Source organism: Carya illinoinensis, chromosome 7 (assembly GCF_018687715.1).
Source record: "Carya illinoinensis cultivar Pawnee chromosome 7, C.illinoinensisPawnee_v1, whole genome shotgun sequence".
Taxonomy (NCBI): Eukaryota; Viridiplantae; Streptophyta; class Magnoliopsida; order Fagales; family Juglandaceae; genus Carya; species Carya illinoinensis.
In genome coordinates this window covers 39,542,311-39,556,820 of record NC_056758.1, presented here as the reverse complement: position 1 = coordinate 39,556,820, position 14,510 = coordinate 39,542,311, and the positions used below count along the sequence as shown (strand labels likewise).

General features: G+C 38.2%; 1 protein-coding gene across 3 annotated transcripts; it reads left to right on the top strand.

The window, feature by feature from the left end:
* The first annotated feature begins 210 nt into the window (after positions 1-210).
* On the top strand, positions 211-12,759 carry LOC122316031 (FGGY carbohydrate kinase domain-containing protein). 3 transcript variants are annotated; one of them, XM_043132464.1, is made up of 15 exons: positions 224-617; positions 831-910; positions 1,183-1,300; positions 1,383-1,561; positions 7,880-7,962; positions 8,080-8,264; positions 9,151-9,212; positions 9,416-9,524; positions 9,625-9,744; positions 10,067-10,186; positions 10,291-10,411; positions 10,504-10,660; positions 10,816-10,888; positions 11,744-11,871; positions 12,491-12,759. In XM_043132464.1, the coding sequence occupies exons 1-15, from the start codon at positions 461-463 to the stop codon at positions 12,611-12,613; spliced, it is 1,815 nt and encodes a 604-aa protein (XP_042988398.1). In that variant the 5' UTR covers positions 224-460; the 3' UTR covers positions 12,614-12,759. The 3 variants fall into 3 exon arrangements, with proteins under 3 accessions (XP_042988400.1, XP_042988399.1, XP_042988398.1); XM_043132466.1 differs by lacking the exons at positions 7,880-7,962; positions 8,080-8,264; positions 9,151-9,212; ... (6 more) ...; positions 11,744-11,871; positions 12,491-12,759 and adding exons at positions 4,758-5,739; positions 5,841-6,048 and having other exon boundaries at positions 211-617; XM_043132465.1 differs by lacking the exons at positions 7,880-7,962; positions 8,080-8,264; positions 9,151-9,212; ... (6 more) ...; positions 11,744-11,871; positions 12,491-12,759 and adding an exon at positions 4,758-6,072 and having other exon boundaries at positions 211-617.
* Positions 12,760-14,510: the final 1,751 nt, after the last annotated feature.

Here is a 14,510-nt window from a genome sequence, read left to right as displayed (position 1 = left end):
CATTAGATAAAAGATAAGATAAAATAATTTTAGATGAAAGTTAAATAAAATATTTTTTTAATATTTATTTTAAAATTTAAAAATTTTAAATAATTTATTATATTTAAAAAAAAAATTTAAAAATTATATTGATAAAATAAATTAAAATAAAATATTTTGACTGTCAGAGAGTCGTCAAATATTTTAGCACATATTAATAAAACTAAAGAATCAAATATTTACGGTAGAAGATCCGGGAGGACCTTTCCTTACCACGAGACATCAAGATCCAAATCTTCAGTCCGTTGAAAAAAATACGGACAATCTCCGTTCTCCAGAAGGAATTTTGCAAATCTTTATGCATCGACGAAGATCAAAAAGAGGTGATGATTAGACGTATAAACCTCGAATCATCCACACAAATCAACGAAAGATAAAGAGAGACAAAGGAGATAAAAGGGAGAACAAGGGCAGCAAACAAATGTCTGGTAAAAGCAGGGGGTGGTCCGAAATAACCCCACTTCTACGCTCTCGGTCCTCCTTCCTCGAAATGGTCACCTCCACCGCCACACCCGATTCCGCCCCTTCCCGCAGCATCTTTCTTGGCGTCGATGTCGGCACCGGCAGCGCCCGCGCAGGTTTTCTCTCTCCTGTTTACATATATAATAAATATGTAATGACTTTCTCTGTATTGATTGATTTTTATGTTTTGGTGAGATGATCCCTATGTTAATAGGACTGGTACTCCGCGTATATCCGAGTTTGATGCATCTTTGTGAAGAATGTTAATTGTAGTCACTAAACTCCTTAATCGGTACGAATTCTTTGCTGCCTTCGGCTTCTTCATGCAGGTCTGTTTAATGAGGATGGGAAGCTTCTGGGTTCTTCTAGTAGCCCGATACAGATTTGGAAAGACGGAAACTGCGTTGAGGTAATGGTAGCGAGCCATTGAAATTCATTAACACCGGTATTAGTTAATTGGATAAAGATCCTATTATCCATTTCAAGTGAAATGGAGAGATCCTGTTCCGTTTTTGGGCACGGTTCTGAATTAAAGCTGCCGTATGTATGATATAGCTATATGCACCTAGTCACCTGTAACGTGGGAGGTCATTCGAAGGTCGATATAATTGTCGAGCAAAGCAATAGATGTGTATTAAACGTGGGATATAGATCTTTGACAAAATTTATTTTCCAAACCAGCAATCTTCTACCGATATATGGCATGCCATTTGTGCGGCGGTGAAATCGGCATGTTCCCTTGCTGATGTTGTGGCAGGGGAAGTGAAGGGTTTGGGATTTGCAGCCACTTGTTCTCTTGGTATGTAATTGCAGGTAGCTTGCTTTGGCATATTATTTTGAAAAAGAAAACTCTGTCATAAGTTTCTTATTACATCTTTCAGTTGCGGTGGATGCCGATGGCTCTCCTGTCACAGTTTCTTGGAGTGGTGATTCAAGAAGAAATGTCATAGTATGGATGGACCATAGAGCTGTGGAACAGGCTGAAAGGATCAATTCCCGCAATTCACCGGTGTTACAGTACTGTGGTGGATCCCTTTCCCCAGAGATGCAGCCTCCAAAGGTACTTCTATGACCTGTATAATCTAATATCATGGCTTTTGCACTATACAATGTGTATTATGTATAGACTTTAATGGCCTAAATGTACACGAGTTTCTAGTGACTACTGTAGCTATCTAGATAGGTCTTACCTCTTGTATACCATCTTGTGTACTTGGGCTATGCCTATTATTATTAATACTACCGTTTACCTATCAAAAAAAAATTAGCAAGATTCCAGATGCATGGTAGTTGTTGTTATCATCGTGTTGGATTCTAGGAGCAATTGGTCTGCTTTGTGTTTATAGGGTGAACTTTTATATTTAAATAGGCCTTTTAAAGTTGATTTGCAGCCACTTATCATATTTCCCAAAGTTAGACAACATAGATTGCATGGAATTTTTAAAAAAATAAAGTGGTGGTTGACCAAGTACGGAAGATTTCATGGAAACATAAGAACTATGGTTTGTACATTTTTCTTGTGATTTCCTCTTTGTTGGGTCTTAACACTGAAGATCTTTCAAAGAACCTTTATTCTTGACTTGATCAGTCTACTTGAAACTAAATAACAAAATATAGTTTTGTAGCATGAAACACCTTGCACGATTGATGTCAGTAAGTTTTTCATTAATTTAAGGAACTTGAATATGAATTGAACTGCCAGCATCATTGTCCTTGCTCAATGTGCAACATAGAACAAGGTATGTGAGTGATTTTGATGTACTTGAACACAGAAGTAGTTCGGGTTTTTGCTGTGAAAACTTAAACTAAGACTGTAGGGGAAGTATATAGCAGTCACTACCCAAAGAGTTGGTGGAGCATCAAGAAGCTTGTTAGGCTGTTCAAAAGCAAAATGGCAAATCTAGAAATTTGAGTCTACTGATAAGTTAAAAACAGTGATTTTGGGCATGCTGGGTCATGAATGATACTGTTGAAAAAGGCAGATGACCATCATAAATATCCCATATGTCATTTCTTTTTCAAAATAAAATTGTATAATGTTAGAGGGTATGGTTGTAACTAATGTATATAAGGGTGCTAGTGTCATTTGTGTACTGTATGTATAAGCTTAAAGATCAATAAAATATCTAAGTGTAATTTCTCTCAATATCGACTACATGGTATTAGAGTACTCTGCGTTTCAACGCGTTGGTAGTGTTGTGTGACAAATTTTTACTTTTTTCAACGCGTTTCGTGATTAGTGGTTGTTAGTGGTGGCTGGTGGTGGTTAGTGGCGCTGTGTGGAATCACTGTAGCCGTTTGTGGTGGTTTGTGGTGTTTTCCGGTGGTGTTGTCTTCGGCATTGGTGGCAGGGAGTGGAATAAGCCCATTTTCAACGTGTTTCCAGTGATTTCAAGTGTTAAAGTCATCGGAATACACTTCACCGGCGTTTTCTGTGCATTCTGGTGTATTTTCCGTCGTCATCGGCTGCCGGAGCAACCGTATATCGCCAGCGAGGAGCTCGGCTTGGGGTGTTTGGCTGCGGGTCTCAACAAAACCCAGTTCTGGACTGGGTATGCCTCAAACCTGCAATAGGAACTTATTCCTATTCGGAATAAGCCCTGTTTGGTAATGGATATAAGGTAAGCTTATTCTCGGTTAGGGATAGCATAATCCTTTTTTGGTCAGCAGTGAACCCGGTAGAAGCCGAAACCCAAAATATCCCGAAACAGTCCGGTTCAAACCCGAAACATTCCAGTTTAGACCCGAAACAGGCCGGTTCAGGCCCGAAACATACCGGTTCAGACCCGATATTTGCTTATTTCGACCAGTTCAGATTAGTTTCACATGATACAGGCCCGAAATTTGGGTTGTTAATCTGGATTTGTACTTTTCCAGCTTGCTTTTTCCAATTTCTCATCCATATTTCATGTTTTTATGCGAAATCTTTTCTTCTAAAGTGAATTGTGATTTTTTTGTTTTCCATGGATACTAAATTTGAGTCAATGTCTCTTACACCAAATGTTAGTATGCCTATGACTTCGGTGAAATTAAATGGAAAAAATTATATGTTGTGGTCAAGATCTGTTGAAATGTTTTTGAAAGGCAAAGGTCTTCGTCGTACTCATTTGGTTGATCCAGTTCCTGATTCGACTAGTTCTACCTTTGCCCAATGGGAGCAAGAAGATGCTCAAATATTGTCTTTGATGTTGACCAGTATTGAGCCTAATATTTGTACAAGCTTAATACATTTTGATACTGCTCAAGAGGTGTGGAGGCATCTCAAACAGATGTATTCGGGTGTTGGAAACATAACTCGTATTTATGAGTTGTGTAAACAATTTTTCGCATTGGAACAAAGTGTTTTGAGCCTGAAAGAATATTACTCTCAAGTGATGAGCATATGTGAAGAGCTAAAAATGTATTAACCTATCACTTCTGATGTTCCAAGTATGCTGAAACAACGAGAAGATTATAATGTTGTTCGCTTCCTTGTTGGTTTAAAACCTGAGTATGAGTCAGTGCGTTCTCAAATCTTGGCAAGTCCACAGCTTCCCTCATTTCCTGATGTATTTTCCCGACTTCAGCGAGCTACATTGTCTTCTGATCAGAGTAATGAGAGATCTGCTTTAGTTGCCTCCTATGTTGCTCCTGTTGGGCGTGGAGGTCGAAGTGGTAGAAGTGCACGTGGAGGTGCACGTGGGGGACGTGATAATCGTACTCGACGTCGTGAATCTCGTAAGTGCACCCATTGTGGTCGCACTAATCACTCAGTGAATTATTGTTGGGATCTTCATGGTAGACCATTTGGGTCCACTAATCATGCCACTTTCCAAGATGATCTACCATCAACGAGTTCCAACCTAACTCCAGAGATGATTAGCATATCCAAGGATGAGTATGATCAGCTTTTGGGTCGCACACAGACGGCTTCATCTTCCATAGCTACTCGTGCCCATTCAGGTACAACGTTCGCATGTCTTGTCTCATCTCCTCAACATCCACGGATCATCGATTCAGGAGCCAATGAACACTTGACCAGTTTGTCTTATTCCTTGTCTAAGTTAGATAATATGAAATCTCCAAAGAGTGTCACTCTTGCTAATGGTTCTCTTGCTAAAGTTACAGGCATTGGATCCACTAATCTCACCGATTCTATATTCTTGTCATCTGTTTTATACGCTCCTAGTTTTCCCTTTAGTTTACTATCCATTAGTAAAATTACTCAAACTCTTCAATGTTCCGTGACCTTTTATCCATCTATATGTATCTTTCAGGATCTCAAGACGGGGAAGAAGATTGGTACGGGGCATGAAACTGGTGGTCTATATTACCTTGATGTCGAAGAGTCACCTACTCGAGCTCTCACAGCCTCATCATCTGCTTTTGAATGGCATTGTTGCCTTGGACACCCATCCCTTTCTCTTTTGAAACGCCAAGTTAGGAATCTTGGAAATGTGTCTCCCTTTTCTTGTGAAGCATGTCAGCTTAGCAAACACCATCGTGTGTCTTTTGTACCTCGACTTGATAATCGAGCTTCTATTCCTTTTGAATTGGTTCACTCTGATATATGGGGACCAATTAACATTGTATCAAACAAGTTTCAGTATTTTGTTACATTTGTTGATGACTACTCTCGAATGATATGGTTGTTTTTTATGAAGGCACGATCTGAACTTTTTTCCATATTCAAAGTCTTTCGGAAAGAAATTAAAACTCAATTTAGACAAAAAGTTCAAATATTGCGTTCTGACAATGCTAAAGAGTATCAATCTAATTCCTTTACTACTTACTTAAGTAATAAAGGAATTGTCCATCAAACTTCATGTTCTTATACACCCCAACAAAATGGGGTGGCTGAACGCAAAAATCGCCATTTGTTAGATGTAACCCGAGTTCTTTTACTGCACATGCATGTTCCTAAACACTTTTGGAGTGATGGTATTCTTACTACATGTCACCTTATTAACCGTATGTCCTCATCAGTCCTCAATGGTTCCTCTCCCTTCTCCATCTTGTACCCTTCTTCTTCACCTTTTTCTATCCCTCCAAAAATTTTTGGGTGTGTTTGCTATGTTCATAATCTTGGCCCAGGCTTTGATAAGCTTGATCCACGTGCTACTAAGTGTTTGTTTGTTGGTTATTCTCAGACTCAAAAAGGATATCGTTGCTATAGTCCTGCTCTTAGACGTTACTTCACGATTGCTGATGTCATCTTCTTTGAGTCCACACCCTATTTCTCGGAAACATCTTCGGTTGGTGAGTGTGATCCTCTACCATTACCTACCCTTACTCTTTCTCCTGCTCACTCACCCAATTCTTCCCAACCCTCCTCAATGCCTTCCGTTGTTCCTTTACAGGTGTACTCGCGACGCTTGCGGCCCCCAGCTCTCATGCCTCCACCAACCTTGTCTCTATCTTCAGATCCTGAGTTATCTATTGCTTCAAACTCTTGACCTATTGCTCTCCGAAAAGGTACTCGCTCTTGTGTTACTCAACATCCGATTAGCCAATATGTCTCTTTTCATGCCTTATCTCCATCCTTCTCATGTTTTTCTTCTCAACTCTCAAAACTTTCTATTCCTAAGACTGTTCAGGATGCTTTATCTGATTTGGAATGGAGGACTACTATGGAAAATGAAATTGATGCTCTTCATCATAATGGGACATGGGATCTTGTCCCTTTACCACTTGGTAAACACTTGGTTGGTTGTAGATGGGTGTATACCATCAAATTTCACCCTGATGGTTCTGTGGAATGCTTGAAAGCTCGCTTGGTTGCTAAGGGTTACACTCAAACTTATGGCATTGATTATGATGAGACTTTCTCCCCAGTTGCCAAAATTTCTTCTGTTTGAATATTGATCTCTCTTGCTGCTAATCTGGATTGGCCTTTATTTCAGTTGGATGTTAAAAACGCATTCTTACATGGTGACTTAAATGAGGAAGTGTATATGGAGCAACCACCTGGGTTTGTTGCTCAGGGGGAGTATCGAGGTACTGTGTGCAAGTTAAAGAGGACATTATATGATTTAAAACAATATCCTCGAGCATGGTTTGGAAGGTTCTCGGAAACTGTATTGGCATTTGGTCTTCATAGATGCCAAACAGATCATTCGGTATTTCACCTACATAGTGATGCAGGTCATATCTTGTTAGTTGTATATGTGGATGACATTGTCATTACTGGAAGTGACTTGGTTGGAATTGTTAAGCTAAAACAATTCCTACATGATCAGTTTTAGACAAAAGACTTGGGCAAACTTAGATACTATCTTGGAATTGAAGTTGGTAGATCGAAGAAAGGTATTAACCTATCTCAAAGAAAATATGTACTTGACCTTCTGGAAGAAACTTGCATGTTGGGTGCACGGCCCATTGACACACCTATGGATCCAAATCGTAAACTCTTGAAAGATGAAGGGGAGTTGTTTGGAGATCCAAGTCGGTATCAAAGACTAGTTGGTAAATTGAATTATCTTACTATTACTAAACCTGATATCTCTTATGTAGTGAGTGTAGTGAGTCAATTTCTACAAATGCCCAGGGTCTCACATTGGGATGCTATAATTCATATTCTTCGTTACCTTAAATGGGCTCCTGGTATTGGATTGTTGTATAGATCAAATGGACATTTTAGAATTGAAGCTTTTTCAGATGTTGATTGGGCTGAATCTCCTTCAGATAGAAGATCAACTACTGGATATTGTACCTTTGTGGGTGGTAACTTGGTTACGTGGAAGAGTAAGAAGCAAACAGTAGTAGCTCAGTCTAGTGCAGAAGCTGAATACAGAGCAATGGCTCACACAACTAGTGAGCTGACATGGTCGCAACACTTTCTTCAAGAGATTGGGTTTCCAGCTCCTGTCCCTCTTCAATTACTTTGTGATAACCAAGCTGCAGTGCATATTGCATCTAATCCTGTTTTCCATTAGAGGACTAAACACATTGAGATTGATTGTCATTTCATTCGGGATAAAATACTAAGTGGTGACATTTCTACACCATTTGTGAAATCTGCTGATCAACTTGCAGATATATTTACCAAACCATTGTGTTGTAAACGGTTAAAGCTTATTTGTTCCAAGTTAGGTTTATATGATATATATGCACCAGTTTGAGGGGGAGTGTTAGAGGGTATGGTTGTAACTAATGTATATAAGGGTGTTAGTGTCATTTGTGTACTGTATATATAAGCTTAAAGATCAATAAAATATCTAAGTATAATTTCTCTCAATATCGACTACATATAAAATGTACGTTGGTGAGGCAGTTAAGATTCTAACTAGCATGGCCACTTCCTTCGATCAACTACTTCTATTATTATTATTTTTTTAATTTTGGGTAGCAAATACTGTTTCTCTTCTGACAATTTTCTGATATGGTCTAATATTTTCAGCTTCTATGGGTGAAAGAAAACTTGCAAGAATCTTGGTCTATGGTGTTCAGGTGGATGGACTTGAGCGATTGGTTGTCATACAGGTACTTGAAGTATGCCAGTCATGAGTATATCTTCTTGAAAGTCCTGGCATTTTTCTTATTTGCAAGTCAAATTGGATTGCAGCTTGATGATTACCCTGATTTTTTGTATTCTTCTAGGGCAACAGGAGATGATACTCGGAGTTTATGCACCACAGTGTGCAAATGGACTTATCTTGGGCATGCACACATGCACCAAGCCAGTGAAAAAGATTCCCGCGATATGGAAGCTTGTGGATGGGATGATGACTTCTGGGAGGAGATCGGATTAGGTGATCTTGTAGAAGGGCATCATGCGAAGATAGGTATGCTTGTTGGACAATTTCTTTATTGTTTATTATTTGGTGATGGGACTTCATGACCGCTATGCCTAACATATTTCAAATCCTATGATTTTTACACAGTTGATAATCTGTCAAGTGTTGATGATTGAAAATGAATAATATCTGAACAGGTTAGCATTTTTTTGTAATCTTTAGAGAGGTAGACCTCCCCCCCCCCCCTTCTTCAAGTCAAATGATAACTGGGGAATGGCCGACAGATGCTTATATAGTAATAACTTTATGGGAACTGTATATTTAGTTAGTTTTAGTTTAATCTTCGCAAAACTCTCCCCATACAGTGACATTGTGAGTGGAACAATGGCGTAGTGTGTGTGTGACAAAGGGAAAAACTAATTACTTTTCTTGCACAAGTATGCTGATGGTTTTACAGATGGATATAAATATTTGGGTACTCCTTGGCTGATCCTATTGTTAGAATCCTTCGACCTTTCTTTCAACAATTGAATCTGTTTTTTATTGTTGGGACTTTGTTCCGGACACTCGGTGCCAATAAAAGAATTGCCAAGACATGAGCATTATGTATTCAGTTTGCTAGAGTTATTTTCTTACTCAAAAAAAAAAAGTAATGAAAAAGTAAAGAAAGCCTTTGGTGGTTGATCTGGATATCTGTACTCTAATAATTGTGTTCCTATTTGTAGTAGTATTCCTGAAATAGATCTCCTCTCTTCGTTCTTTATTTTTTATACGGGTAAACTTTGAGTAATTAATAATCATTTGTTGCTTGGTTATTTGGTCAAGTCTATAATCTACTTTTTTTAATAAAAAAAATAGTCCCAATTTTATTTCTTTATTGTACTCTGTGCTATTCCTGCTGCTTCTGTAACACGGCAATGAACAATGTCAACAGGACGAAGTGTAGCTTTCCCTGGCCATCCTTTGGGTTCTGGTCTTACTCCAGCTGCCGCGAAGGCAAGAAATTTTGTACTGAAGATTTCACATTGATTTCAACTGGCGTCCCTTGAGGTCCACTAGCAAAACAAACATATTTATTCAGTACACTAAAATGTGACACATCCCAATTTCTGTGGCTTTTGGAGGGTGCTTTAACTTGATACTATTGGCACATATCTACTGGTTAATTTGTTGCTTACCTAAGTCATTTGAATTTCCAGGAACTGGGTCTTGTAGCAGGAATTCCTGTTGGGACTTCGTTGATTGATGCTCATGCAGGTGGTGTGGGGGTAATGGAAAGTGTACCACAGTTAGCGTCTGATGCTAAAGGTTATGGCTTATCGAAAGATTATCTTATATCATGTTATAGTAGCTTAATTTAGCATAATGTATATACATATTAAAAATTGATATTTTCTTATGTTTTCAGAGGGTGATATGGAAGCTATATGCCACCGGATGGTATTAGTCTGTGGAACTTCAACTTGCCATATGGCTGTATCACGGAGCAAGTTGTTCATTCCAGGAGTTTGGGGACCATTCTGGTCAGGTATGTTTCTGGAACTTCATGTTCAGTATTTGGCTGAAGGGATTGGATCATGTTTGAAAGTTGACGTGCTGAAGAACCTTGGAAATTCTAACACATCCTATTATAATCCCGTCCTAGCATGTCCTATCCTCATCCCCTCCTAATGTAAGACAACATTAGGTGAACAATGTGATTTTTTGGGGCATGGAACACTTAACATTTTCCTCATCGTACAAAGATACTTGATTAGTAAATTGCAAGGGATAAGTAGTTTTGCAGCTGATAATTTGGTATCTACAAGTAGTAGCGTAATCATCTGTTTCTGTTTTTTCTACATGTTTAGCTATGGTACCTGAGTATTGGCTCACAGAAGGTGGTCAGAGTGCTACTGGTGCATTATTGGATCATGTAATTGAAAACCATGTTGCATCTCCATCCCTTGCTAATCGTGCTGCTTCCAGAAGTGAGATTATTCACTCAATTTAGGTTTCTGGACCTTTTTATGAATGTCTTTGCATAAGAAGCCTAACATAGCTTTATCCATGTTTCCTTCTTATAATCTTCCAGATATTTCTGTGTTTGAACTTCTGAACAAGATATTGGAAACAACGATGCTTGATCTGAAGCGTCCATTTCTTGCTTCTTTGACTGAAGATATGCATGTCCTCCCTGACTTCCATGGGAACAGGTAAATGTTTATAGAGCCAAGCTTGATCTCTCAGCCCATAGTGCCAAAACTTTTGTTCCAAAATTTAAGCTGCTAAATGCGTTACGTCTCAGGTCTCCTCTTGCAGACCCCAAATCAAAAGGAGTGGTCTGTGGCTTAACGCTTGACTCTAGTGAGAAGCAATTAGCTCTTCTATACCTGGCTACCCTACAGGGTATTGCATATGGCACACGTCATATTGTAGAGCATTGCAATGCCCATGGTCACAATGTAAGAACATGGACCCTTCTGCTCCGTAGAGATTTGGAATTAGATATGCATCTTATAGACCTTTCCAGATATTTCTGTTGAATGGGTCGATGCTTTTTGAAACTGTTGTTCTTCCTAAACTTGTTTAACCTTTCTTCTGCCTTTTTGTTTCACAGATTGACACAATACTTGCATGTGGTGGCCTTGCAAAGAACCCCCTATTCATTCAAGAACATGCGGATATCCTTGGTATCTCTCTCTTCCTTTGTGCTTGTGTGTGTGCGAGCTTTTTTTTTTTTTTTTTTTTGGGGGGGGGGGTGATCAATATGTTGTGGTTTTTTTTCATTCGTTTTCTCTTCACTTTATTATTTGGGTTAGCTAATCCTTCTCTTTAGGACGTAATTTTTGTAGCTTACAGTTTGTTGATTGTCCTTCAAACTGAATCATAAGCTTAGCAGGCAGCAATTTTAGCCTAGAGAATCTCTTAGTTAGGGTTTGCCTTGCATAGGAAAGGCTGTCCCAACTTGATGGGAAATGAACTTGATGGTTGTGGGAGTTGATTTCATTGTATAATTCTGTAGAATGGTTAACAGAGTTCCTATAGCAGAGAATAGTAGTATGGAGCAAGACAGATAGCATGCTGAGAACTAAAGGGAATGAAGAGAAAAGGAAAGCATACCACAAGCTGGAAACAAAATGTAAAAAACAAAAGATAAAATTAAAACTTACGAACTTTACAAATATGAATAGTATGATGAATATAGCAACTGCACTGCTTTATGGCTGACCTTCTGATAAAGAATTTTCTGTTGAATATAAAAGTGAAGACAAGTCATGAAGAAGGTCTTGAATGTTCTATTTAGCTTCTTTTAAGCATAAACTATACACATTGATGACTTCGGCTATTTTATGAATAGGACTAGCCTTAATGACTTTTATGCTGTTTTTCACAGCACTTAGCTTGTAATTAGGTTTTTCTCTTGTACACTTAGTGTGTACTTGGCTTTGCCTAATCATGTGGATTAATAAATTCTTCTTTCTTATAAATATATATATATATATATATATATTAAGCCTTATCCTACATGTTCATGATCGTTGTAGGCTGCCCTATAATTCTTCCACGAGAGAGCGAGTCTGTGCTTCTGGGTGCTGCCATTCTCGGTGCGGTTGCTGCAAGGAAATATTCTGGTCTGAATGAGGCCATGAGGGCCCTGAATGCAGCTGGTCAGGTATGCATAATGGTTCTTTTCCTCTAGTTTTAATTTCTTTATTCGATCATTTCTGGAATCTTCATTGTTTTTGGCCTTTATTTAGAGGAGTTTTACACGTCAAGCTTGCAAAAGCAACATGATAGCATGTTAGATGTTATATGTATATATGTGTGTGCGTGCACATATAATGTCTAACATGCCATGTTATATATATGAATCCTACGGTGATGCATGCACACCAACTATATGCATGTACGTATTCATGTCTTTGTTTTGTCAGGCTGTATATGAATCCTAGGGTTATATTTGTCCATGTTAGACCTGGGTCTGTCGGTTTGAATATATCAATCTTATTTAGCGTGGACTCACAAGTACCGTTCCAAGTGCATGAGTGAATTTACCATATATGGAGACTGTCTGTATGCTTACATATTTCTAGATTGCTAGCTCTGCTATGAGTAAGAGAAAATAGCCCAACTACTGAGATAAACGCAGCCATAAAAAAAGAATTATCAATGATGAATTGCCACCGCTGCCGAAACAATATCACCTAGCATCTTGCTCTCTCAAACTTAAAAGATTTTAGAATCCGTTATTCTGGTTTCATTTGTATTTTTACATGTCTGAATTACGGCAGGTCATTCATCCATCTAAAGACCCAAAGGTGAAGAAGTACCATGATGCCAAATACCATATATTCCGGGAGCTTTATGAGCGGCAGATATCTCATCGTTCTATCATGGCTCAAGCCTTGGCTTAGTTAATGTGCCACTTGGTCTGTGAGTACATATCTGGATTCTCTGGTTACTTGATTGCGTTGTGACACAGGACTATTGTTATTTACTTTTAGCCATGCGAACTTTGCATATACGAATAGGGAAAAAAATCCACGGGATTAAGTGTAAAGCCAGGATTTTCAGCGTCAATTTGGTAAAAAATAAAAATATTGGGAAGGGAGGTAGTGGAAGCAATGATAAAGGAAAAGAAAAAGATTATGGTTAAGAAATAATATGTGGAGGTTCGTGTGCCTCAAGACTCTGTCTTTCGCCTATAACTTAACGTCCGAAAGTGCATTTTGGCAGCACGGTTTTCATTACAAACCATTTGTTAGCAAGAGAATTTTACCCGAAGTGACTTGCAATGCAATGTCGGAACGAATCTACTCCTCTAGTTAGTATAATTTATTTATTTCATGAAAGTAATAGTTCTAGTAATCGGAAAGTGTTCTTTGGGACCCATTTCTCGGTAAGCCTAGCATTTTTGTATTGGTCTGATCTATTGCTGCTCCCACAGGCAAAAGTTGATTGCGTCAATCTACCAACGTGAACCTATCTTGGAACAACATAACATGAAGATAAATGTTTAGTTGACAAATAAATCTTACAAACCTAAAACTCACAAACTAATGTAGTTTGATGTCATCTGTCAAATTGTAAATATCTTTTTACCATAATATGTATTTAATGTATTATTTTTAATCTTGTAAATTTTACTTGTAAAATGTATTTAGAGCTTCAAACTACCCATCCAAATCAGCTCTAAGCTTTAAATCCCTGTTCATTAGTTTGATCTTTCCACTAACAAAAGGTCGGTAGTTGGCAAAATATGAATAAAAGCCTTGCTAGAGTAGGGTTACGCTTTTTCTGGGGGTATTTTGTCAATGTATTTTGGGTCCATTATGAATTGGAAGTATGGTTTGATTCGTGGTTAGCTGGACCACCAGAAGCTGATCTTTAGCTATTTGTTTTTTGGTGGTCACTCAAGCTATTGGGCAATGTGTCCGCTTCTTAAATACCTTCTGGTCCTTTGCACGAGAAAGTGAAAACGAAAGGGAAAAAATTCTCTTTCCTCTGCTGCCGCAACCTAGCATCAGTGACTTGGGATATGTCAAACTAGAAGGCAGCAACTTCCATGTGAGATTGCCCCTATCGTTCGAGGGGGATGAGCCATTTTCCTACCTCCATCTCTATCCCCGGACCACCCTTTTGGTCATATTCCCTATCCGGACACTAATATCCCTTTAAGATTTGAAAAACGTTCATTTTATTTTATTATTATAATTTTTTAAAATTTTTATAAAAAATATAATAAATAATTTAACTTTTTCAAATTATAAAATAATATTATTATTAAAAAATAATATTCTAATAATATTTTATTCAAATTTTATTATTTATTTAAAATCATTTCATCTCATTTCTAAATCTAAACTAACCTTAAACTTATTCAACCCGTACTATTCCATCTCCTTTGCGCACACGTGATGACAGAAAGGTCGTCCATTATCTTGCTCTTGGGGGTTGTTGTCACTGCATTCATGCATGCTCGGGTTGGCCGAATCTTCAAATCATTTCACCGATCAAACAACTCTCATTGCCTTCCAATCTCAAATCAGCTCTGATCCTAACAAAACTAGCTTGGCAAGTAATTGGTCTACTGCAACAAACTTTTGCAATTAGATCGGGGCTACCTGTAGCCAACTTGGGCAAAGAGTCACAGCTCTGAACCTTTCATGCATGGCTCTCCAAGGAACCATTTCTTCTCATATTGGCAATCACTACTTCCTTGACTTATTTAATTTTTCTAACTATTAGAATGGTAACTTGATTTCTTGTTGAAAAACGTCATTTTAGTTAGCTTGACTATAACTCGACCTT

Bases quoted from the DNA above. Each gene is read 5' to 3' on its own strand.
- LOC122316031 (XM_043132464.1), top strand. From the start codon at position 461: ATGTCTGGTAAAAGCAGGGGGTGGTCCGAAATAACCCCACTTCTACGC. The intron at 911-1,182 runs GTAATGGTAGCG...TTTCCAAACCAG, and splicing joins AAGACGGAAACTGCGTTGAG to CAATCTTCTACCGATATATG. The intron at 7,963-8,079 runs GTACTTGAAGTA...GTATTCTTCTAG, and splicing joins AGCGATTGGTTGTCATACAG to GGCAACAGGAGATGATACTC.